Source organism: Argiope bruennichi, chromosome 9 (assembly GCF_947563725.1).
Source record: "Argiope bruennichi chromosome 9, qqArgBrue1.1, whole genome shotgun sequence".
Classification (NCBI taxonomy): domain Eukaryota; kingdom Metazoa; phylum Arthropoda; class Arachnida; order Araneae; family Araneidae; genus Argiope; species Argiope bruennichi.
The window spans coordinates 50,628,757-50,654,020 of record NC_079159.1 but is presented as its reverse complement, the minus strand read 5'-3'; the positions used below and the strand labels follow the sequence as shown (position 1 = coordinate 50,654,020).

Below are 25,264 nucleotides of genomic sequence, written 5' to 3'. Positions count from 1 at the left end.
TGCATGAATAAAATTAGAAAGCACATGCATGGCTAAGGAATTAAAAAAAGAAAATTACTTTTACAGTCAAGCATGGGATGTAAAACCCAAGCTAATAATGGTAAGCCTGCAATGGAACGAACATTTTTCCGTGGAATTCTCTTACTTCCTCCTCTAGCCAATACAAGCCCGCAAATATGGCATCCAATACCGGACGTCGTGTTTCCTCTTCCTTCCATAATTTTTTTCGGGCAAGGACGCTATACGAGGGTGTGTTCTTCAGCGTAGTCTCATCTCTTTACTTTTTTAATAAAAGCATTCTTCGTTTCAATGCTTTTTCTGAACACTTCGTCCTGCATTTTTGGTTGCTTGAGAAAACGAAACGATTCGGAAGATGCAGATGAACTAGCGGGATTGTCAGAAGCAAAAGTAAAGAGCATACCGCCATCTACCGGGCAAAAGGTCAGGAAGTTTAAACATGGCTTCCGCCCGTTCGGGCGAAATAAACATGGTAAACCACACATGACTCATAAAAATATTAAAGAGGGAAACAATAGTAAAACACCTTTTATTTCTGTGGAGATGGCAGAAGCTAGACGTAAAAAGTTACAGGAATTAGTGAAAAGAAATGGTAACAGTACGTGTGCGGAATGCTGTAAAAAAAGTAAGTGTTTGTGTCTTGTTTGGAACTTTGAACGGTGAATGATCCATTGTTTTATTATGACACCTTTTGTTTATTGTTTCTTGATTATTTATACATCTTTAATATGTAAAGATTAATATTTTTTTATTATTCTAAATAACTTTTTAGAAGTTTTTTGGATATATTTGCAATATTGTAAGTATTTTTCATCGGATATTGATGAATTGTAAACAATGCATATTTAGCATATTTTATACACACCCCTACAGAATTGTAGAAAAAAAATTGTAAGCAAAATATTTTATCACTTTTTGAAGATTGCTGTTAAAAACTCTTTTTGAGGTAATTATATTCAAAATATTGATTTTATGTTCTAAAATTGTTTATTTATTAAAATTTTTAAAAGATTTAAAAGTGTCATAGGTGCGGTCAGTTATGACTCATTCTCGGACGATTGCAATGCCCATTTAAATGAGAATGAATCAGGTGCTTTTTAAAATTAAAATGGACATTTATAGTCACAATTTTACATTTTAAATGGGCGATTTTAAGTGTCGAATTAAAAAAGAATCTTTTCATTTGAATTCCCATTTTTCTTTGCACTTCTTCCTATTTATTTTGAATGTAAAATTTTGTCTGCATTTCTATTACAACAAGATAAATATTTACAGCTACTTTTACAGCTTATTTTTTGTGAAGCTTGATACTTGTTTGCAAACTTTTTTTTTTTTTGTATTTCTTATAGAAGGTATATGCCAGCTTAAATTTATGATATTGATTATAATTATTGATAAAAGTAAACATTTTATTGCATTTTTTTAATTTTAAATTTTTAAGGGTATTGGGGAAAATAAATGAGTTTGGAAATTCAATTATTACAAAGTTGTGTACCTGTCAAAAGGGATACTGATTTTTCTATTAAAAAATAATTAAATATCCTTTAAAAAAACTTTTGATTCAACAACTAAAATTATTGAGAATTATAATTTTTGATTAACTGAATTTATTCAAAATTAAATTACTTTTAAATCTAAAGTTTTGGAAATTAAAAAAAAACTGTTGATTATAATTAATCTAAAATGACTTACCTGCATATTTGAATTTTACCACCCCTTTAAACTTTTCTTTGAGTACCACATTAAATTAGATTTGTTTTTTGATGTATATTCATTGATCTTTTACTAATATTTTTGGGGGCTTTTTAAAATTATTTATAAAAAGTATTTTATAGACATTAGATATTTAATATACTTAGATATTAATTTTTTCTATATCATTCTGCATTAAATATTTTCTATTAAGTGAAAATATAGTTCATGTTAATCAGGTAACTTAATTATATACTGTGAATTTAAAATTAAATGTAGATTGAAACTAATAAAATAATTATGTAAACAAACACCATTCTAATATTATCATATATAAGGCATCTAGGCAAATATACATATGATAATTGTAAATAAATAAATAAATACTCTCAAAAGAATGGTAGATGTTAAGATTAACTATAACACAGCTTTGCTTTTGATAAATGGATTATTTATTTAATGAAAACATTATTTTTAGATAATTTAATCTGTATTCATAAACATTGCTTGACAGTGTATTGATTCCACAGTGTAAAATCAAAGCACATTTTAGGAAGCTGAATTTATACTAGTATTTTTGTTAAATATAAGAGATTTTGAACTATTTTATGAAATGTGACAGAAGGAGGTTATGTGATTAGAAAGGGGGAGAGGTTAGGTTGCAATTCTCTGTTTTCTCATATTCTACATTATCCATACTATTAAACACATCGCTTTTTTATACTAAAACCCATCTTTATTCAGGATTCCTGACATCTTTTTACAGAGTATGAATAAGTGTGTTTTTATTACTTTATATATTCTTCTTTTGCAGTATTCTGTATGTTTTAAAAATTTATTGTAGAAAAAAAAATATCTTACTCATTTCAAGATAAATTATATTTAATTTAATTGTAGAAACATAAAATCATATATGCTATTCAGTGTGAATGCATATACTTTTAAAGTAAACAATTTTTAAAATAATAATATTTTTAACTAAACTGACTAATCAAAAGTTTACTGTACAAACAGGATGAAATATTGATATCCTCATCCAATCCATTTTGTTGATAGAGGATTTTAAAAAGGAACTTTGATTTTAATAAAAGCAAGAGATTTATCTTTTTTGGAGCATTTAATTTAGCTTAAATAACCTAGAAAAAAATTGAAAAGTGGGCTTCTTGAATACAGCTAATTTTTCCAGCTTATTGCATGAATCCTCTTAATATAAGCCATTATAAATATGATAATTTTTAAAAAAATATTTTTAGTCTGGATAGTCTGTATAATTTTAATGAAGTCTTCCTGAGTATTTTCTCTTAATGTTTTATATATTTTCTTTCTAAATACTAATACCTGCTTTTCATTAATAGATCCAGAATGGGGTTCCTACAATATTGGTGTTTTTATTTGTACTTCCTGTGCTGGATTTCACAGAAATTTAGGTTCTCACATCAGCAAAGTAAAATCTATTATTTTAGACAATTGGGATGCAGAGCAAGTAAATATGATGGAGGAGGTTGGAAACTTGAAGGCAAAGGCAAAATATGAAATGCACATGCCAGCATGTTATCGAAGGCCATGCCCAACAGATCCTGAGTAATTATAATTAATATAGTATTATGAATTTGTTTAAGTTATATTATCTTCAATAAAAGTAATTGCTTACTTAAAGTTGTAATGTTGTTTTTAATTGCAGAATATTTGCTTTGTTTCTGAATTTCTGTTTTTTTTAATTTATTTTTTTTAAAAATAGCATTATATATTTGATTGATAATTACTTACATTCTTTTATTCAATGTAATAAAGTACTTTATATCATGATACAAAGTACCTATAAAAGGCACTGTTTGCTATAAAGATGAATTAAAAAATTGTCTATTAATTTTATGCTTACCTATAAGTTTTGTAGAAAGATATTTAAATTATCTAAATAAATTTCTCACCAAGTATTAAGCATTCAGTAGTAGTAAACATGAGATAAAAAGAAATGTTTTTGTTTATTTTAAATAATATGCATCATAATAATACTGGGTCATTATAGTATCCTAATTTAATCCTTTAATTTGGTAATATCATTTTTTAAGATCTTTTTTTCTTATTACTACTTGATTTTTATTGTCTGTGAAGTGATTTGTTTCAATTATCATGTTTGATATATGATCAAAGGCACAAGAAGATAACCCTTTCACTATTTACTATGGAGATAAAGCATTACTGCCTATGCAGTATCTTATTTTTTTAATTGACTAATAAATAATAAATACGTTTAAAAAATACAAACTCTAAGAATGATAAAATAATAGGATAATATTAACAGCTATCAAGTCAAGATACTATATATATTTAATTACATTCACTTAGGTATTAAAATATTTGTACAGTCAAATGTTTGTTTCATTAATACTGCACACAAACTTGGATACCGAGCAATAGAGAAATTAAAATAGATACATAGTCATGCGCAAGGAAAATTAAATATGTTAATTTAAAATAAATCATTTACATGTTAAAAATTTGCTGAAATGTAAATATAAACAATTTTATTAAAAGACAAGCCTCATAATGTGTTCTGTCCAGGGCCACAAAAATTCTAAATATCTATGCTATCTGTCCAGGGCCAAGTCACTATTTGGTGAATGTGCCATTTCTTTAAGTTAAATAGGATAAAGGGCCAGATAATATAATATACCCTGAGATTATTTACTCTTTTATAAGCTGTTGCATATGATATATGTTTAAGATTCACTATTTTTGTTCCCAATGAATATTATCATACATGACTTAAATTTTGAAGGTTTTTTAGAAATAGCTGCTTTTTGGCAATCTGTCTATGCTTTTAGAATCACTATCGTAATGAAAAATTAAAAAAAAAAAGAGACCTCAATATATGTATAAAAAATTACCCCTAATATATTATATGTATTCTGCCAAAACCATGTCAAAGAGATAAGCCATTGCTACCCATCTCTGAAGGAAAACTAAAACTCTCCAATTATAACATGATTGTTCCATACTAAAAAATTCTGAACTTTCTCAAATAATTATTTTTTACCCAAGCGAATCTTATCAGATTAATAATTGAATGAGTTCATTTAACTTTGTGATGCATGTAGCTTTTGGAATTGATTTTGATAGATATTATAAAGGCTGAAACGCAAATACAAACATATGCAATAGGGAAGGCATCTTTAAATATTCTTTTTTATGCTTAAATTGTTATTAATATTTAATTTGTTTCCCATTTTCAGTGTCTTAAAGGAACAATTCGTTCGAGCCAAATATGAAAGAGAGGAATTTATAAATGTTGATCGACAAGTGTACACATCAGGTTTTATGGAAGGTTATTTATGGAAGAGAGGTAAAGAGGATGGAAGGTTTCAACAAAGAAAATTTGTCCTGAGTGAATCAGATGGAACATTAAAGTATTATGTGAAAGATGTAAGTATATTTTTATTCTATGTCTTGTAACCTGTTTTAGAATTTGCATCGTTTTCCTCATTCCCACACATAATATTTGTTCATTCTGAACTTGGTTTTTAATACATACCATCTAAATATTTTTAGAAAAAATTGTGGAATTAAGAAATTTATATATTATGAAATTTTTAACTGTGACAAACGTTTTTGTTAAATCTTTGCATTTCAAAAAATAATGATTGTTCAGGTAAAAAAAGAATTGTATTTCATGAAACATTCATTGTGTTGCCCTAATTTATTGAAATAAATATTTAGATTTTAATCAAAAATATATTAACTTAGAAATTACTTCAAATAAAAGGAAAGCTTCTGGTCGCTTTACCTCTGAGGAGGTTAAATATCTGAATAAGATATTTATTATTTTTTTCTTGTGTTTGTTTAAATAGTTGAATATATTAATATTCATTAATTTGTTTCATTCATATAATGTGTAGAACTTGAGAAGATGCATTATAATGCTGCTGTAATATATTCATGTGAGTGGATTTTTATATGGCATCAAATTCTTGATTTTGTAGTGTATAACATTATAGTGTTATTAGATGTGGATATATTTAGCATCTTTCTATTATTGTATAAGTTCAAAGACATTGATTAAGGTTGCTGTAGGTATGTGTGATTAATTTTTTAAATTGTTTGGAATCTAGAAATTTTTTTCAAAAAGCTAACTAAAAAGATTATATGATATGAAGAGAATTTTTCAAATAATTGCATTTCAGTTAGAATCTAATTTTAGTAATATAAACAGCTATTATTAAAATCAATTATTCTCAATTTTTGTATAACGAGGTCTGTAAAGTCATTCCATGAATCAGTAATGTATTATAATGGGTCTAATTAATAGATTCCACTATCTTGGTGGTAAGATATTTATTACATAAGATGCTTTTCTAATGCACATTTTTTAAGTGGCATAGGGTTATAAATTGTTTCAATGCTTATTGTTGTCTGAATGAATTTAAAAGTTTGAAGTGTCATTTTTCTTCTGTCTTACAAATTAAATTACTTAATTAAAAATTCTCAACAGAAATAAATTTGACTTCAGTTTTGTATTATTTTCAGAAAATTAAGATTTCAAATTTTGAAAATAAATCCTATCTTTCTTTTCTTTTCCTTCTTGCTTTGTTTTTGAAATACAAAGTCTTGTAATACGTCAGCAGAATTGTATTCATCAGATGGTCTTTTCATTTACAGAATAGAAAAATATTATTTTATATTTATTTTATTATTATTTTTCATTTCTAGTTTAGTATCAAAAATCTTATATTCAGAAAAAAAAAATATGCATTATATGAAGTTATTACATTAAACATGTATACTATCCCACAAAATATATTATCTATAATTTTTTATATATCGGAATTAAATTTTTATTGTAACCTGGATTTTTTTTTCAGTCTCATAAAGAGCCCAAAGCAAAAATTGAAATTTCCAAATTAAATATGACATTTTGTCCAAAAAAAGTTGGCAATCCCAATGGAGCACAATTAACTTATGTCAGAGATGGATCTACAAGAAATATTTTTGTATATAGCTCAAGTGGTTCAGTAAGTATTTTTTTTTATTTACTTATATTATATTTCTCTTTAATTTAATTGTGTCTCCAATTTTTTTCTTGCATTGAATTTTTATTGAATAACTTGAAATAGATAAAGTATTTTTTACAAATTGAGGTGGAAATTCCTAAATTCCACTATATATAAGAGTTTTTAAAGCAATATATATATACATACACTCATTAATATCTCTTATATCTATCCAAGGGACAAGAAAGAGAGAGAGATACTTAAAGATTTTAAAAGAAAATAAGTTCTATAAGAGTTATTTTGATTTACTTTGGAACTGAAAAAAAATTTATAAAAAGAAAAAATCTGCAAATTTTACCAAAAGTTATGTATATTTTGCAGATTTTTATTTTATAATTTTCAGATTTTGATGTGTTTTACATTTCTTTATTTATATGCATCTGTTTTATTTCAGGCTATCGTAGATTGGTACGTGGCAATTCGTTCTGTAAAGCTCAATAAACTACGTATTGCATATCCTGGAACAAGTGAGCTCGAGTTATCTCAATTCCTAACAAGAGATTTCTTGAAAGAAGGTTGGATGTTTAAAACTGGTCCTAGGTCTAGTGATGCTTATAAATGGCGGTGGTTCACGTTAGATGATCGTAAACTCATGTATCTTGAAGATCCTTTGGTATGTTGTATTTCATGTTACTTTAATTATTCCTTTATAAGTATTACTGTTGCTATACCAATAGATTTTTTGTATCGATTTATGAGCTGATTTTATATTGTATTACTGAACACTCAGAACTGATGCCCCTTTAATCTGATGAGAATCTAATCAATCAGAGATAGTATTGCATTTTTGCTATTGTAGCGTTACATTGTCTAATGGATAGGTTCTTTTCCACTTAACTGTTTTGATGACTGTTTTGTTGGAAATATTGACTATGCTCATTTTCAATTAAATCTCGCATGCATAGCTTGATAGCTGTAACTCCTTCTACAAAGAATTTTTAAATGTTGAATTTTGATGGAAAGTAAGCCAATAATTTAAGCCATAAGTAACTTTAGCTTTGCAGCTGTTTTATATAATGTGTACAAGTGATTCCCTATAGCAGTCAACTATTTAATAAGTTACACACGCACACACATAATCTAGCTCAGTGTCTTAAATGGTATTATAACTACACTTCCTTATTCTTGGTGTAAAATGGGCAACATTTTAATGGCATTTGTATTTTAGTTGCATGTTAAGCAATATCTTATATAGATTGAAGCATGCCAATTAAAAAAAAAATGGTGTTGCAAGTATGCTGTTAAACATATCAGCTATATCACTTAATTTCTTAGAGGTATTTGTTATTAGATTTCACCAAAAAGATTATAAGAGAGAAAAAAAATCACGGTACTGTCAAAGAATATGAAAATCCAACAGAATCTTTATTTCCTAAGAGTTACACAGTGAAAGAAAAATACAAGATTAAATATTGATAGAAACATTGAAATAATTTAATAATAACACTGAAAAGCATTCTTACAATTATGCTTAAAAAGTGCCCTTAAAAACTTTATATATTCACTTAGGTGTAGTATAGTAATTTTCATTTAATCTTGATTATAGAGTGATCAAATTACAAAGTTGATTTGAGGTATTTTTTTTCAGGAACAGCTTAGCAATCCTTTATACATAATAGCATACATCTGTGAATTTCTGTTTATTGATGTTTGATTAATAGTGTATGTACATCAAAATAAATGAATATTTTCTAGAAACCTACTTTTCAAATTGCTAGACAAGATGCAAGATGCTTTTCTTACCTTATTTATCTTAACAAAATAGCAACAAGTACTTTTTATGACTTTTCTGCACTTTGTTTAAAATATAAATACTATATGCTGAAACAAAGATACTTTCTTTGAGATAATATTTACAAGAAATGTTGGTGATGTTGAAATAATTTTGTTGTGTTATTTTCTCATTTCAATATGTTCAAGTGAATATTTAGTGATTTCACTTTAATATGCTGTCTTCAGTAGCAATTTGTTGCAGTCAATTTTACTATAATTATAATAATCACATGAGCAACAGAGGTATAGAACTGCATTCTCTCTTTGACAACAATCATTGTAATACTTCATATTGAAATGGCTTACATGTTGATCCATGAACAATACAGACAGAATTTTGTATGACACGATCATTTGATATGAGTCATCAAAGTTATGAGTTCAGCTCATAGTTCATCAGCTGAATGTTATGAGTCAACTTAGATATTATCAGGAAACAATATGCTAAATGATTCAAAAAGTTTGCATGATATGAATAATGACATGCATGAATTTTGAATCACAGGTTTTGTCACTGTCTGTTAACAAGCTATGACATCTTCCCTTGTTGATTAGCAAGCGATTATCAGGATTCAGTCTGTTGAATTTTTTTTTGTTGTTGTTTTGTTTTACCAACACAAGGATATTGGAGGACAAATATTGTAATTTTAAATTATCAGTAGTTGACAATAAAAAAAAATATGAAGCTTGGAAGTTGTAATATTATAAACACAATTTAAAAAATATAACTATATAACCAATAATATAATAAAACTTGCAGTTATCAATTGTCATTAATATTTCCCCCTATAATCGAATATAAATCTAATTCACTTTTAAAAAGTTGGTAATAAAGTCTTATCCCTATTTATTTTTTTTGCAAAAAAATACTTCACATTTTTTTGTGATAAAGTAATTTAGATCTTACTATCTGCTATCTGATGTTTGGATAGATGTTCTTTTTGTCTGTCAAGGCAAGGAAGTCTTATTCCTATTTATTCTTTTTGCAAAAAAATACTTGAAATTTTTTTGTGATAAAGTAATTTAGATCTTACTATTTGCTTTCTGATGTTTGGATAGATGTTCTTTTTGTCTGTTTCTTAATATTTCTATTCAATTGAATATTTTAAATGACAATTTTAAAAAATTTACAAATCTTTTGATGTCACCTGAGTGTATATTTTTGTAATGTAGGTTGATACTCTATTTTTTGCTGTATCAGGTACATGTTGATACTGATACACGATTGCACCTTCTACTTTATACTTTTTTACTTTATATAACAAATAACTGATTCTTATTCCATCAGAATTAAACTGAGTTCTTTATTGATATTAGTTCTCACATTTGCAGTGAGACTTGTAACTGATACTGATATGAATATAATTCCAAATTGGAACTACATTTCTTTGAAAGAGTTACTGATGAAGAAACTCTTTCAAAGTATTGAAGAGTATTATTTTTGATATTGATTAGCAAATGGATGATGAAAGGAAGTGGTTTGTTGATAGTGTGGTAGAAATGTATCAGGATGTTATATAGAATAAAGAGAATAATAGTTATATATATAAAATAGAAGGGAATAATAATAATATCTAGTTTTAATAATGTTACGGATGCTAGTAGAATCACCAAGACAAGATAGATTATACTGTCCTAATATTGCATGTTAGATTGATATCGCATTGCTTAATTGAAAAGAAAGGATATTGAGAAGATTAACGATTGAGTCTAAAAACTGATACTGACTACCTGATAGTCTTAATCTGTATCAGTTTCATGTATTTCTTATTTTTATGTGTCTGATACAAAATACCAGATTGATATAATATCTTCTTATCGTATATTTTTGCCCCCAAATGTTTTAAAGAGTAATTTTATTGCTTCATAGCTATATTGAATTGTATGAAAACATAAAATTTTTCAGTATAAGCACTCTTTTGTAGCAGATATTAGTTAAGTCATTTATTGATGTTTTCTCTAATTTTGTGCTTTCTGTAGGACCCTTATCCCAAAGGAGAAATCTTTCTGGGGTATCATGCAGATGGTTTTGCTGTTAAAAAAGGTGTTCCTCCTGGTATGAAAGAACAAGGTTATGGATTTACATTACGCACACGAGATAGAATTTTCTTATTTGGTGTCCAAAAAGATGAAGACAGGATAGAATGGATGAAGGTGTTACAAAGTGTTATTGAAAGGCCCCTGACACCTCAAGATAATTCTAGTGAGTTCTTGAATTAATAAACATGTGTAACATCTACTTTTGCCATAATTTTTTTTTAAATATGTATTTTATTGTCTTCAGATGGTAAATAAACTTCATTTTCGTTATGAAGAAAATAAAATTAAAAAAGAAAATCACATGTATTCATTATGAAATTTTAGCTTATAGATTTAAATAGCATTTTCCCATTTTTTTATAATTATGATACTTAGCAATTTTGATTTTTGATTTTTATAAACTCCATAGTCTTTGAAAGCATTCATATATATATATATATATATATATATATATATATATATATATATATATAAGAATTTACATGTACTTTAAGAAGGACTATCTGGAGTTCAAGAATGATGTTTAATAAACATGTTCCCTTTTCATTGTAGCGAATATATTTTATTTATTATTTTATATTAAATTTATACTTTTATTTAAACTGTCATGTTTATGTTATCCTTTTCTGTTTATTGTTCTGTTATGTTGTTGTTTCTTGTATGTTGAATTTGCATGAATAAAATTGTCTCCTTTTTATACCTTGAATCTGGAATTAACATTCTTTTTTTTTTTTTTTGAAATGTTAAGATTTAAAAAAAAAAAAATAACTGCTTGGTTTTGTTGCAGTATTTTTACATTCCTTTTAACCTTTTTTTTTTTTTTGTTATAACTTTTCAATTTAGCTTTATATTTAATCTTCTTAAGTGCCAATAATTTTGATATAATGATTTTGAAAAATTTTGTATTTATTTAGGCTCAGAGATTTTAAGTTTATTTTATTCATGGAAATATAAGAGGATTCGACTGTAAACATGAGTTATCTACTATTGAACTGAAATGTACAGGGTTAAACCATAATTCTAAATTCTTAATTCAACTATATATATTAAAATAAGTTATAATTTGATGATTGAGTCTTCTCTTTAACTTTGTGTGTCGGGGCCTTGATTCCACCAGAGACCTGTCATACATGTGAGCATAATGCACATTCAGTTTGCTTTTTAATGTCAAATACTTTGTCATCACTTTGATATATCATGAAAATTGAGAGAGTAGGCTGCTGATTCAGATAAATATTAGCTAATCATATTACAGAAACATTTAGCCCATCATAAAATAACTTTTTATAGCTTAAAAATAGGATTTTAAATTAAATGCTACAAATCCATTAATCAATAAAGTGGTTAAAAATTTCTGCCACCTCCCAACAACAACTAAAAAAAAGGTGAATCACAAAGTTACCAATTTCTGCCTAATGATTTATAAATGCAATTCATACTCTTCAAATCTGTTAGTTAGTAGATGTAAACTAAACTAAATTACATAGGATGTCTTCATGTTGTTTTAGTAATTTATTCTTTTCTAATTTTCTTTATTTGACCATAATTCAAAAATGATATTTTGTAGCTAAAAAATTTTACATTAATCTAAAAAACAAATAAACATAATATAACTTTGAATTGAACAAAATAATTACATTGAAAGTACTTTTTATAGAAATTGAATTCATGCACTCTGATATGTAAATAGACTTTTATTTAATTTTTTTTTATTTTATTCATTTTTATCAAATAGATTTTATTAAAACTGCTAATGTATAATGATTTTGCTTTGACGCTCACTGTTGTTTTAGCGAAGATGTGCCAAAAGTATTTCTGTGAAATGAATGTAAAGGAAAATTCTGTTTTAATAAAAAAATTAACAATAGTAATAACAAGCATGGAATATATTTTATTTGAAATTTCTTCTACTAGTTGTGTGCATCATAAAATTAGAATGTTCCTTCTAGTAAGCATAATGATTCTGATATTATGCATAATTATGTGTATGAAATTAATTCTTTTTTTTTTTGTCAGCATTATTCATATTCATTATGAGTGAATTTTGAAATTTGCAAATGTTTCATCTTTTTTTTTTCAATAATATCTTTTTAATTTTTATATTTATTATATTCAAAGTATATTATTTATTTCATAATATACTAAATTATATTTTATATAATAATGGATGAAGGCAATTAGAATGTGGATTAAATTTGTAACACTATATATAACTTCATTTTTATATTAACTAATGGTAAATGTTAGATTGTAAAGTAAAAACTCATTTTTTCCTCCTTATGAGTAAACAAAAAGCTGTTCTGTTTTGCAACAAACTTATTGAATGGAAATACAAATCTTTCTTTCATTATGTCATTTTGCTTAATATCACTTAAACAGTTTGTTGTTTGAGTTCAACCTAATATCATTTATTCTTATGTACTTTAAAATTAGAGTAGTATGAGTTATTTTTTTCTCCTGGAAAAATTAACATAGGGTGAAAGACACAGGCGTTAAAGTGAATTGAATTTATTGTAATTTTACTTTTTTTAAAGTGACATTCATCACTATAACCGCAACCCATTTATTTTGTTCTTTAATAGAAGAAAGTTAGCTTAGTGTGATTATGAAATTGAATTATTAAACAATTAATTTAATGTAATAAGCTAAATTATTATTCCATTCCATGCTAGTTATTTTAGGATTTAATGGTATTTAGATTATTATTTTATCAAATTATTAAGTAAGCTAGAAGAAAAGTGTATTTTATCCTTTAATTGAAAAGTATTCATTGTTTCATCAGCTTATTAAGTATTTTATGAAAAATAGAATTTTTTTATTTTAAGTGTAATTCACAAAAAATGTGCCATTTTGATATCTTTGACAATGAACCAATCTTATTTCATTTCTTTTTTATAGAAAGGCCTTTTTGTATTAATATCAATTACAGCTCGCAGAATATTTTTTTAAGTGTCTAATAGTTACAAATTTTCATGAAGAATCAATGTTGGATTTATACTTGATGAGTCAACCCTGAATTATTTGAGATATGGAACTTTTTAAATATACATTTAAATAATACATTTAGTGCATAAGATATTTACTAACTTAGAAAAATTTTGAAAGCCTCCCCCCCCCACTAGAGACTCTAATCTTTAGCTTGTATTCATAAATTTGACAGTTTGACGAATCATATTTTCCCTCTTAATGGCAGAATCTATAAGGAAGTTTTAAGCTGGGTTAAAAAAAGAAAAGTGTTATACAAATATAAAATTTTTTATTTTTAAAATCAATGATTAATTAATTTTTTTAATTGATAAATTAGTTTATTGTAATGTGTTAGTTTAGGGGATTTCTGTTTGTAACATTTGATAAAACCTATAGTTTACAAATGTTTGTTAAATAGCATTGAAAACTTGTGGCTTATTGTTTCAAAATAGTGTTAGAAACAATTTTTCAATTACTACAGATTTTAATAATATAATTTTCAAGATAGCCTAACATTTTGGGAATTGAGTTTTGAAGTTCAAGAGATTTAAAAATTTGTATACCATAACCCCTCCACACACACACACACTGGTACACATCTTGATTACACATTTTAATTTATTAAATTTTTCAGATAATTTTAAATAAATTTATTCTTATGTTCTTTAATTCTTATTAATATTTTAATATTCCGTAAAGCAGAAAATTTATAGATATTAAAAAAAAAAAAAAAAACTTCTACATGTAATTCTTTTTCCTTTTACTTTTAGTGGCAGCAAATCTGGTTCGTAAAAGAAGCACTATTCGGCACTTCATCTATTGAAAGTGATATTTTTACATTATGCCTTCAGTCATCTGTCTTCTGCTTGATTGCATGCTTACATGATTGAAATTTTAATCTAATATCCAGTATCGATATTCAGAGTTTGCAACATGGGAATGTCACTGGAGATAATTTCAAGTAACATTATTGAAAGTATTTTGTATATTTTTAAAGTATTTTTCATCATTCATCTAGTCTTTTCATTATCATGTAAAGTTTGTTATTTACATTTTGAAAGAAGATTAAAAACCAATTGTGAAAGATTTGTTTTAATATCAATTGTATAATGCTAATTTATATTACAATTTGCTTGTGAATTTCTTTGTATCTTCATCATTTTTTCATATTGAGATGCTTCAGATGATATTTTATTAATATAATTTTTACCAATGGACAATAAGATATATATGCATATACAGATACAGAGTGTTTTAAAACTTTCTTTCATGATTATAATAATGCATTTGTATATATCAATATTTTGATTTGTGTTTCTGATGACATTTTAAAATCGTATACCATATAAATAAAACAAATTATGTAAAGTGACCAATTTTCTTTATTTTGAACCTGGAATGTTTTAAATATCATAGGAGACATATAAAACTGGCTAAGCAAAACTATCTGCAAGATCAGATTAAGTTATGTTGGAGTTTTAGGCAGTGATAATTCTTGGTAAATGGGGCACTCTTCCTAATTTCCAAAATCATATAAATTTTTATTAATTTTATTTAATATCTACATAAGCAGCTAAAGAACAATTTTATGATAAATTGAGTTAACAATGTTAATAATTATGGAATACTATTAAAAAAAAATTCGTTTGAATATCTTTTGTGCATAAAAAAATTTGATTTAAATTTAACAATTTTAAGTAAACTGGTAAAAAAAATTTTTTTTTTTAAATTTTTGATAATAATAAGCAGTTTGTCAGAGTTGCTTACTGGTGAATCATTAAACCAACAGTAAAGAAAAGAAAAAGAAAAAGTCTGAGGAATGGTGTTTTGAAATTTAAAAGATAATTTTTATTTCAATGAGCTTCCATAAATGGTCCTTGTGAGTTAAATGAAAGTACAGACTAAATATAATGTGGAAATCTTGTGAAAAGAAATCAAAACCTTAAGAGCCCCCAAAGCTGTTCAGAATTTAGATTTAGACAGTTGCCTCTTTGGTAATTTGGCCCTGCTACTTAGATTACCATTGAGAATAATGATAATGAGAATATTCTAATTTAAATTTTATATATATTTTAATAAAATTCTTCTTCTTCTTCAAAAAAAGTAAATTTTACTCATTGCAAAAACTAGCTTTTTGAATTTTTTACAATTGAATTAATCCTTTCAAAAAATGTTTTGATCTGGGTTCTTTTATATTCTGTTGATGTGAAAAGTTTGTGTGTTTTGTTCAAAACCAAGTCTTTTTCTGTTTGAGACAATGAATCTAAAATTGGGTTTTCCCAGTCTAATCTGACTTTAAAAAAATTTTAATAACAAAAGAAAAATATTAAAGTAAATTGTTGCATTATAAAGTTGCATGTTTTCATTTATATTATCTATAAAAATTGCAATTTTTATTTCTGGAAATTTTGAAGCTTCAATATATTGAAATCTCTTTTAAGGTTTGTAATTGTCATTTTTGTGTGTATATATTGCATGTTAGACTTGAAAAATGGTTAAAAAGATATTATCTGTGATGATGTGAGTGTTACCACAAAAGCACAAATTTTTATTTATTATTGAATATAATATTTTGTGAGCAATATACTTTTTTGAACAATGAATTCTTTCTTTTCCTTTATTATTATAAAAATCTATTGTAGACAACAATTTAAGGTTATAAGTGTGAGATAATAAGTTATAGATTACAATTTAATAATGTAATTTATACAATCTGATTTTTTTTTTAGGTAAATAGTAAATTTTTAAAAAATTGTACTTAGTTTTGTTGTTTAGAACAATTTTTTTAAAAAAATTGTTACTCAATTTTTTTTGTATAGATTGTTAAAAATATTAAAGGCACACATAATAATATAGCTTGTCAATTCCCTATTAGATTTCAAAAAGAAAGAGAAAAGAAGTCTTTCTGAATAATTACAGTTAAAGTTAGCAAATATTTCCTCAAGAGCAGTATGTATAGTGTGGATGTATATTTTTGTAGCTGATGTTTAGAAAGAAACTATCAATGTTGTAATTTTCAGCTGAATGTTGAAGTGACTGTGACTATATTTGTAACAGAAATGTCTTTTAACAAAAAGTTATTTAAACCTTGAGAAGGAATTTATGTAAAAGTCTTTGCTAAGAAAACTGAAATTCTGTATTTCAATGTAAATAACAGTTCATATCTAAAGATTACATCTATATCATCTAGTTGAAATAATGATGTTAGTTAAAGTTTCTGAAATACATTGCTAGTTAAACTAACCTTCAGTGTACAGTAATTGCTCTATACTAATACTGTAATGAAAAGAAAAAGTTATTGAATGGTATATGATTTCAAGATGAACTATTTCAAATTTATTATCCTGAAATAAGATTTGAAATTGATTCTTCACTGCCATAACTGGAAGAACTATTTCTATCATACATTTTCAAATCAATAAATTTTCCTTTTTTCTGTGAATGCTCTTTTCTTTACTATTGAAAAAAAATGAGTGAGCATATTAATGCATTTGTGTTTGAAGTTATGCTTCTTTTGATGAATTTGAATAATTTAAGCATTTCTTATTATTGAGTTAATGATTCGGGATTAATTACACTCACATTTGAGTCCAAAAAGAATATATATATATATATATGTCAACATCAGTCTTTCCTGTTTTGTGAATTAAAATAAAAACAACTCCATTGCCCTTATTCATCCTGGGCATCCAAATATAATTGAATAATCATGCTGGAAACAGGAATAAAGATTGTGTCTTATTGGCCGTTACTGGCCATAATACAATCTCTCCTATAGCAAGTGTATCCCATCATGGAAGAAGAGGTAACTCAACCCCACTATTTTAATATATCTTCCAGGGAAAGGAGAACCAACTACCATATTGAAAGTTTCTCATTTTCTTATCTGGAGCCCCTTCTTCAGTAGGGGTAAACTAAAAGAAAGCACAATTCAAAATTATCTATATTTCAGTTACTGAATTTTTAAAATTCTCATTTTAAGATTCTCATTTAAACATATTTTTGCTGTATCTATACATAAAGCATCAAATGAAATTGCATATTGTACATTTGATAATATATATATTGCACATTTGAATCTAAAATTTGAAATTAATATTAAAATAATTTGGTTTTGTAAAATGTTTTAATTTATGAAAGATATAAATATTGTATTCTGGCAGTGTATTTAACTTCATTTCTTTACATTTATTTGTTCAACACTTAGTATCATTGAGCCTAAAGAAATATAACTTCAAAGGAAAAAAAAAAAAAAAAATGCTTTCAACAGTGAAATTCTTAATTGTGATTAAGAACCATTAGAAACCGAAGTTTTACTATATACATTCCTAAGTTGTGATTTTGTCTTTTTTTTTTTTTCAATATCCAAATAATACACTGATTTTTTTTTGTTATATTTGTACACTCCATAATCTGAAGGATGAAACATAAAAATGTGCCTAAAATTCCTTATGACTAATGTCAAAGAATTAATGATAAGCTAGGGAACAAGATATGAAATGTGATAACAAAATGTAACTTAAATTCTGTAAATAACATATAGTCAGTATTTATTTTAGATATTTTATTCACTTTTTCCATCTTAAATGTATGGTATTGAATTACAGTAATAATTATTAATTGTGTAGTAATTGCATAGAAGCGTGAAATTGAGATGCAATGAATGTTTAGTCATGATTTTTATAGGATTTAAATGAAATCATATCTGATTCCTACATGCATATCCTTTACTTAGTGTAAAAGAATATTTTTAATTAATTTTTTTAATGAAATGTTTGTTATACATGTTATATGTCATATCATATACCTTTGAGCACATATCTTTAAAGGACATATGCTTTCACAATTAAAAATAGTGTTTACTTTTAACTCATATTTTTTGGTCATTCTATCTGGAACATGTATAATATTTTTATTATGCTAAAATATATTGTATTTCATTTTGTAGTATATTGCAAATTATTGTAATAATTTAAATATTTTGTAAATTACTGCAAATATATCAGATTTTAAAAAGTAAAAACAAATTATGAGTTATTTAGCATATTAATTAAAGACAGTTTGTTTTTATAAATTATTGAATTATTTATTAATAAGTGTATGTAAGTTTGGCCTTTCATGATCACTTTAGATCATGCCATTGAAGTGCTCAATGCTCTTTCTTTTCTTTCTTTTTTTCATTTATCAATTTAAATCAATCATTCACATGCATTCCACACCAATCCTCCAGGAGAACACTTTTCTAGAGTTTACAGCAAGAGCCCCTCTCCTTATTTACATTCCCTATTTAGTCAGTTCATTAGCATGATGGAAATTTAAAAAGGTTGAGTATCCACACCATACCATTTTTAATAAATATTTGCATTGATTATTGAGTTTAGAATACTCCATTGACATGGTTTGGAGTGATTGTGCACCAACTTTAATCTTTCCACATATTTATAAATGTCATCCATTATAAATTCATGAAAACATTTTGTAGTTGTTTCAACTATCATAATTAAACCTTTTAATTATAGTTCCTTTATCTCTCTTATATAACATGAAATAAAAGAAAATAAGCACATTTTTTTTTTTTTTTTTGAAATAAGTGTACATGAAAAATATCACTTAATTCTTTTCATATTTTGCAATTTGTAAATATGAGATACCTGTAATATGTTTAAGGAATAACTGCTTGATTTTGGTGGTTTTAACAGCTATTTATTACTTGTGGCATATTCTCTATTTTGCTATTAGAAGAATATATAGAATTTTACTTGTAAATTAATATTTTTGTTTAAGGTATATATATGGTGATTTTAATATTGTTTCCAAAATTATTTCTTTCTTCAAGAATATAGTTTTTACAAAATGCATATTTTTACTGCTACAAAACATTTCAATAATATATTGTATAGAATGCATGCTAGTGATAATTTTATGATGTTTAAGTTGACAAACAACAAGTTTTTAAAAGACATATTTTAATTAAGAATACTTATATTTATATGCAATGTATGTTCACCTTTTCTTTCATAAATATACTGTGTAAACTTTTTATGCAATATGTCATATTTTATTCTTACAGCAATAATTGCCATGCAGAATTTTTACTATTAACACATTTTTAAGACATTTATTTAAAACCCCATATCATCCATTCATTATACATTTTTTTGCTGCATTCTAATTTCAGCAACTGTATATGTTCTTCTTTTTAACTAAAAATTTTTTTTGATATGAGATATAAATAAGGTTGATAAAGCCTTATTTTAATTCATTCAGAAATATATAAATCTATATGAAATAATAAATGTTTTATTTGTCGTTATTAAGTCAGAATTTCTTGTTGCATCACTTTTTCACAATATCATCACATGTTTATTATGATATTGAATGTGTAATATTTTTCTAGGACCAAAATGATGCATATGTTACTTAGAGAAGTTCATTTAGAATAAATGAACTTCAAGTTATAAAATTTTAATAAATGTTCAACAAGTAGGTTGGGCATAGTTGCCTGTAAGGTGACATTCCAATGCATACTAAAATTAGTTTTTTTTTTTTTGCTATAAATTATTGAAATTTTATTCATAAAATTGTTAAATGCAGTCAGGAATTCAAGATGATGATAAACAAAAAGAAAATAATAGTCACATTGCAATGAATAATAAAGTATTTTTTAGGCATTGTTAGACTATAGCAAGAACTTCATGAAATTGTTTTCCAATTTAAATATAAACGTTTAACTTGCAAAAAGTCAAATAAATATTTAAAATTAAATTTTATTTAAATATATTAATTACTTTTAGGCTCATTATGATCATTTTAGGACAATTAAAATTAAATTATAATGAAGCATGATGATACGACAGTCTATATATTAAAAATTATAGAACAAAGTATTTCCGGTAAACTATGCATTGGTATTTATCTTATTGTGAAATATCTGAAATTGATGTCGTTTTAGATATTTGAAAAAAAATTTATTGCTGATCTTATATATCTTTATAAATACAGTAAATCCTTGAATTAAAGAACCAATTACCATGAAAAAATATTCATTAAACAGCAAATTGGAATATGAAAGATATTTAAAATGGAATAGTCTGTTTGAAATGTATAGTTAAAAAATACTTAAATGTACATATAAATTATATAATATATATATAGTAACAACAACCAAAAAACTTAATGCATATTAAAAAGTCTCAAACTTATTAAAAGAATGGGGAAAAAATCAAAGAAATTAAATTATGTAAATCAAGGTTTACTGTGTATGTAATTTAGGTATAAGATCTGTCAATCATGCAATTAACGATTAGGCATTTGTAAAAGCATATCACTATATATCATATAAATTTTATTTTAGTCATTTGTAGTAATCTTGTAAATTGCTCATTTTTGTGTATGTGTATGAAGTAATTTATTACATATGCCACAGTTCTAGTTTTTATAATGTATAAAAATTTTCTCTGTACTTAGCATATCAGTTGTATCTTTGTTTCATTGCTTTTCTACTAAATTATTAAATTTTCAAAAATTAATACGTTTCGTGCTTTTCTTTCTTTTAAATATTTCATTCTGTTTCGAAATTTCTCAGCTGCAGAAACATGATTGGAAACGCAGCATTTTCATGGCTTATGGATCAGAATATATATTATTTAAAATTTGAAAAAATATCGTGCGCATTCAGTTTAATACTATCGAAAAGTTAATTTTCTGCGCTAAAAGTCATTTTCGAATAGTAAATCTTTTGAAAGTTTGTGAAAAAAAAACGCCATAAAATTTGGAACATATTTGTACAAAGTGTGTTCAAACGAAAAGGTACGAAACGACTCTGTGGGTATAAATGAAGACTTTATTCAAAGTATACAACGATAGACCTGAGCACAACGATCCCATTGATTAACGAGCCGAATGATTCCTTGTTCGCAGAATTCCTGTGGCCGTGAGGAAACCCAGTGCTTCATAGCGTCCTTGAGTTCGCCGTCCGTGTTGAAGCCCTTCCCTTTCAGATGTTTTTTTCAGGGAACCAAACATGAAAATCGAAGGGTGACATGTCCGGACTGTAGGGCGGATGGTCGAGCTGCTCCCACTTGAACCTGACCAGTTCCGCGGGTGTGTCCATGGAGACGTGGGGACGCGCGTTATCATGGAGTAGAACCACATCCTCCGTGAGTAGCCCCGGTCATTTGTTCTTGATGGACCTGCGTAGTCTTAGTGTCTCGCAGTACACATCGGACTTAATGGTACTTCTGTGCTCGAGGGATTCAAGAAGTAGCGGACCTTAGACGGCGAACTCAGGGACGCTGTGAAAGACTGGGTCTTGTCACGGTAACAGGAATTCTGAGAACAAGGAATCCTTCGGCTCGTTAATGGTAGCGTTGTGCTCAGGTCTGTTGTACATTCTTTGAATAAAGTCGTCATTTATACCCACATTGTCGTTTCTTACCTTTTCATTTAAACATCCCTTGTAACTATTTAAACTGCTAATTGAAACTTTGTAAAATTTTTCCAAAAATACGAATCGTTTCCTTCCAGTGTAAGCAAAACGATTAGTTTTATTAAATACCAACAGGCAGACATCTTTTATCATTTACTAGTTGCTTTTGGCGACCAGCGGATTCACCGGAAATATTGGTTGCATTTAATTTCAGTTAAATTGCTTAGACGTAATTTCACGTTCTTCATTCTATCAAATTGCCAGATATAAAAACAATGATATTTTAATAGACGCATGTGTTGAAAGTAATAAAAAATATATAAATAAAATATATCAAAATAATAAAAAATATATCAAATTTTATAAAATATATCAAAATAATTAAAAATATATAAATGGACCTATCTAACGGAGACCAGTTCCACGACTTCATAGTACTATTTAAAACGCAATTGCAATTCATCCGTCTTCTAAATTCCGTGATATTGTTATTTTACCTTCTTTTTTTTTTTAACTCGTCTTGTAAATTGCATAAATATTAAATAAAAACTTTCTTTATTCGTTTTTAACGATGGAAAAAATTACGCAATTATTATTTGATGAAACAATGAAAACGTTTTAAGTTTCAGAGCAACAATTCAATCTATTGTATGAAAAACTAGGCAAAAAATGTCATGGTGTAAAAATCCTTTTTGTGCTGTAATTTTTAAAGTTTTAATAAGTAATATAATAAGTAAAGTTTTAAATGTAAAGTAATTTTCGAAAAAAAAAAACCCGCCAAAATTTAGCTTAATTTTTAACTAATTAAAATTTTAATAAATTTTTTTAAAAATTAGGTCTGAAGTGTATCTTCCTATTTACCAAAACATATATGTATCAAGTTTAATAGCAATAAATCAAACGATGTGGCCTGTAGAGTGTCAACACACAACCTTTATTATTAAAAGAGATAAATCTATAATAGATTTTTCGAATTATAGATATAAAAAAACCATCAATGCAATTCTTGAATTCGGATGGTCGGTGATCCGGATAACCAGATTAACCTCTATTCTAATCAAGTTTGATTATATGGTGTTCCTCCATCTTTATAAGATAAAAATTATTATTTGGAGACTTTAAAGGGAAAGCATCTTATCTTTATTGGTCTACAGAATCAGTTTTGCCTTCTTTCACAGCTCTGTAGTTCAATTTTCTGAATAAATAATATTTAATCAATCTAGCGCTTTACAGTGATAGAGCAATTCAATATATTTGCAGCAAGGAAATATCAATTCATAAATATAACCAACGGGATTCATCTTTCCAAAACTGTCACTTTTACTCTTTAATAAACTTGTCATGCCAGAGAACGCCTTCATAATATTGGCGTACAATTGTTGAATAATATTAACATTTGGCGGGAATTTCGCATTTTTACTGAATCTATCGTGCCATTCTTGGCGAGTTATTTGGAGATGAATCCCTGGCATGCGTTAATAGTATCGGAAAATCGAATGTGTGTTTTAGATACGTTTCTCAAAAAAGATTGAAATTAAAATTTGACACAAAACTACACTTGTCGCCACAAAATCGCATTGCGTTTTTCAGTAATAGCGTTTACTTATTTCTGAAAGTACAGACCGGCAGACGGTTAACTTCTAATTGGATCTAGCTCAAAATTTGATAGGTGTCTGTATTACAGATGTTAAATCTAAGTACCAAATTTTATCTATTTAGCTCTCTTCGTTTTATAGTTATCTTGTTAACTTATAGTCGAACAATCGGCCAGACAGGCTTCACAATTTGACATAAGTCTAAAAACATAGAATAAAGACCATATGCCAAATTTCATGCGTATAGCTGAACGTGGTTTTGAGTAATTATTGTGACAGACAGACAAATGGACGGAAATTTTCCAGAAATGTATTTTTCCGACTCAAGGGCGTCTAAAACGTGGAAATGTGTCAAAATCTCGAGTTTTGACGATTATAATACTTCCTCTATATCGCGTATACGATGAAGTAAAAACGCGGAAGTAAAAGGGTTATTAATTCATGCGCATAGTTCTTAAATCTCTGTATTTCATAGAAATTTATAAATAATTGATTCCTCAAGCTTCGAGAAACAATTTTTGCTTCAGAATTTTTGAAAAATATTAAAAGTAAAAGCAAATGCAGAAATGCACATTTATAATCAAAATCTTCCATGTTACTATAATAATAAATGACACAAATGTTAATTTTCAATTACTAAAAATCACTAGCGACAAAGCAATGCAAGCAAAGCACCTTTTCAATGACAGTTGTAAGTTTTTAGATTAAATATGGGGGATATATATTCGGTTACATTCACACAATTAATCTGTTTGCTTATTAGTACGGCGTGGAAATTTTGAAATGTTGTGACGCCTTAGCTCAAAACAATTCAAAATGAGAAGATACTTCCTAAAATGGCTTCCATATTGCTTTAAAAAGGGAAGTCAAAATATTTTAACTAAATGAAATTTCTATTAACTATACTAATAATTAATATCCAAATTAAAATTAGAGTGAATGAAAATAATTAATATAAATCCACAAATAATTTAATCAGATTTTTTTTAATTTTATGATTTATTATAACTTTGCAATCCCTATATGAATATTTTTGGAAATAACAAGGTATAAATTCAATCGCTTAATTTTCCATAAATAATTATTATATTCTAAACAACCTATAATGCAATAGATTGGAGCTGACTTAATTTTGCACCAGAAATTAACTACTCCAGCTTAGGTTTAATTACAAAAGCATCCAAAAATTCCATAAAATAGCGACCGTGTCCCGAATGCATTGCTGAGTCTATTAGATACCATAAAGAGCATTTCATTTTTCTTGCATTTAAGATTTCGACAATACATTAATTACAAACATGTTAAAAAATTAATAAATACAAATCAAATATATCTTACTTCCAGCAATCAACAGGGAAAAGATTTTGTATAGTGCCTCTGTTTATGAAATGAACAACTTATCTCTGGAATCATTTAAAATAAGATCAGATTAAGATTTCATGCAGTTGTCAAAACTTTTGACATCCTGTAGTCATCATGTGTTTATTCCGCTTCCTTTCTCCTGAATCTCGACTTTAATTTCCTTCCCCCTTTTTTTTTTAGGTCACAAATACAAACACTTGTCTTTCTCCTAAGTTTTCTGGAAGTTTCTAATTCTAAACTATTATTTTAAGTGTTATGTAAATAACTACAACATACGGCAGAATCTCGGTTGGCTCAGTTGATTGGAACAGTAATCTCTTCAGACAGTTGAAAACTCGCTT

The 25,264-nt window shown here is 26.4% G+C and overlaps 2 protein-coding genes across 2 annotated transcripts in view; one reads left to right on the top strand and one right to left on the bottom strand.

The window, feature by feature from the left end:
* LOC129983717 (N-acylneuraminate cytidylyltransferase-like) overlaps positions 1–238 on the bottom strand; it is a 33,959-nt gene extending 33,721 nt beyond the window's left edge. Inside the window, exon 1 of the mRNA XM_056093315.1 lies at positions 59–238. Coding sequence (XP_055949290.1) covers positions 59–218 — 160 coding nt within the window. The 5' untranslated portion in view covers positions 219–238. The remainder of the gene's footprint in view (positions 1–58) is intronic.
* Positions 227–21,023, top strand: LOC129983716 (arf-GAP with dual PH domain-containing protein 1-like). The gene is given in 8 exon segments (XM_056093314.1): positions 227–643; positions 3,066–3,291; positions 4,944–5,133; positions 6,570–6,719; positions 7,153–7,371; positions 10,512–10,734; positions 14,309–14,338; positions 14,341–21,023. Coding segments are annotated over 8 exon segments (1,440 nt in total). The 5' UTR covers positions 227–309; the 3' UTR covers positions 14,409–21,023.
* Positions 21,024–25,264: the final 4,241 nt, after the last annotated feature.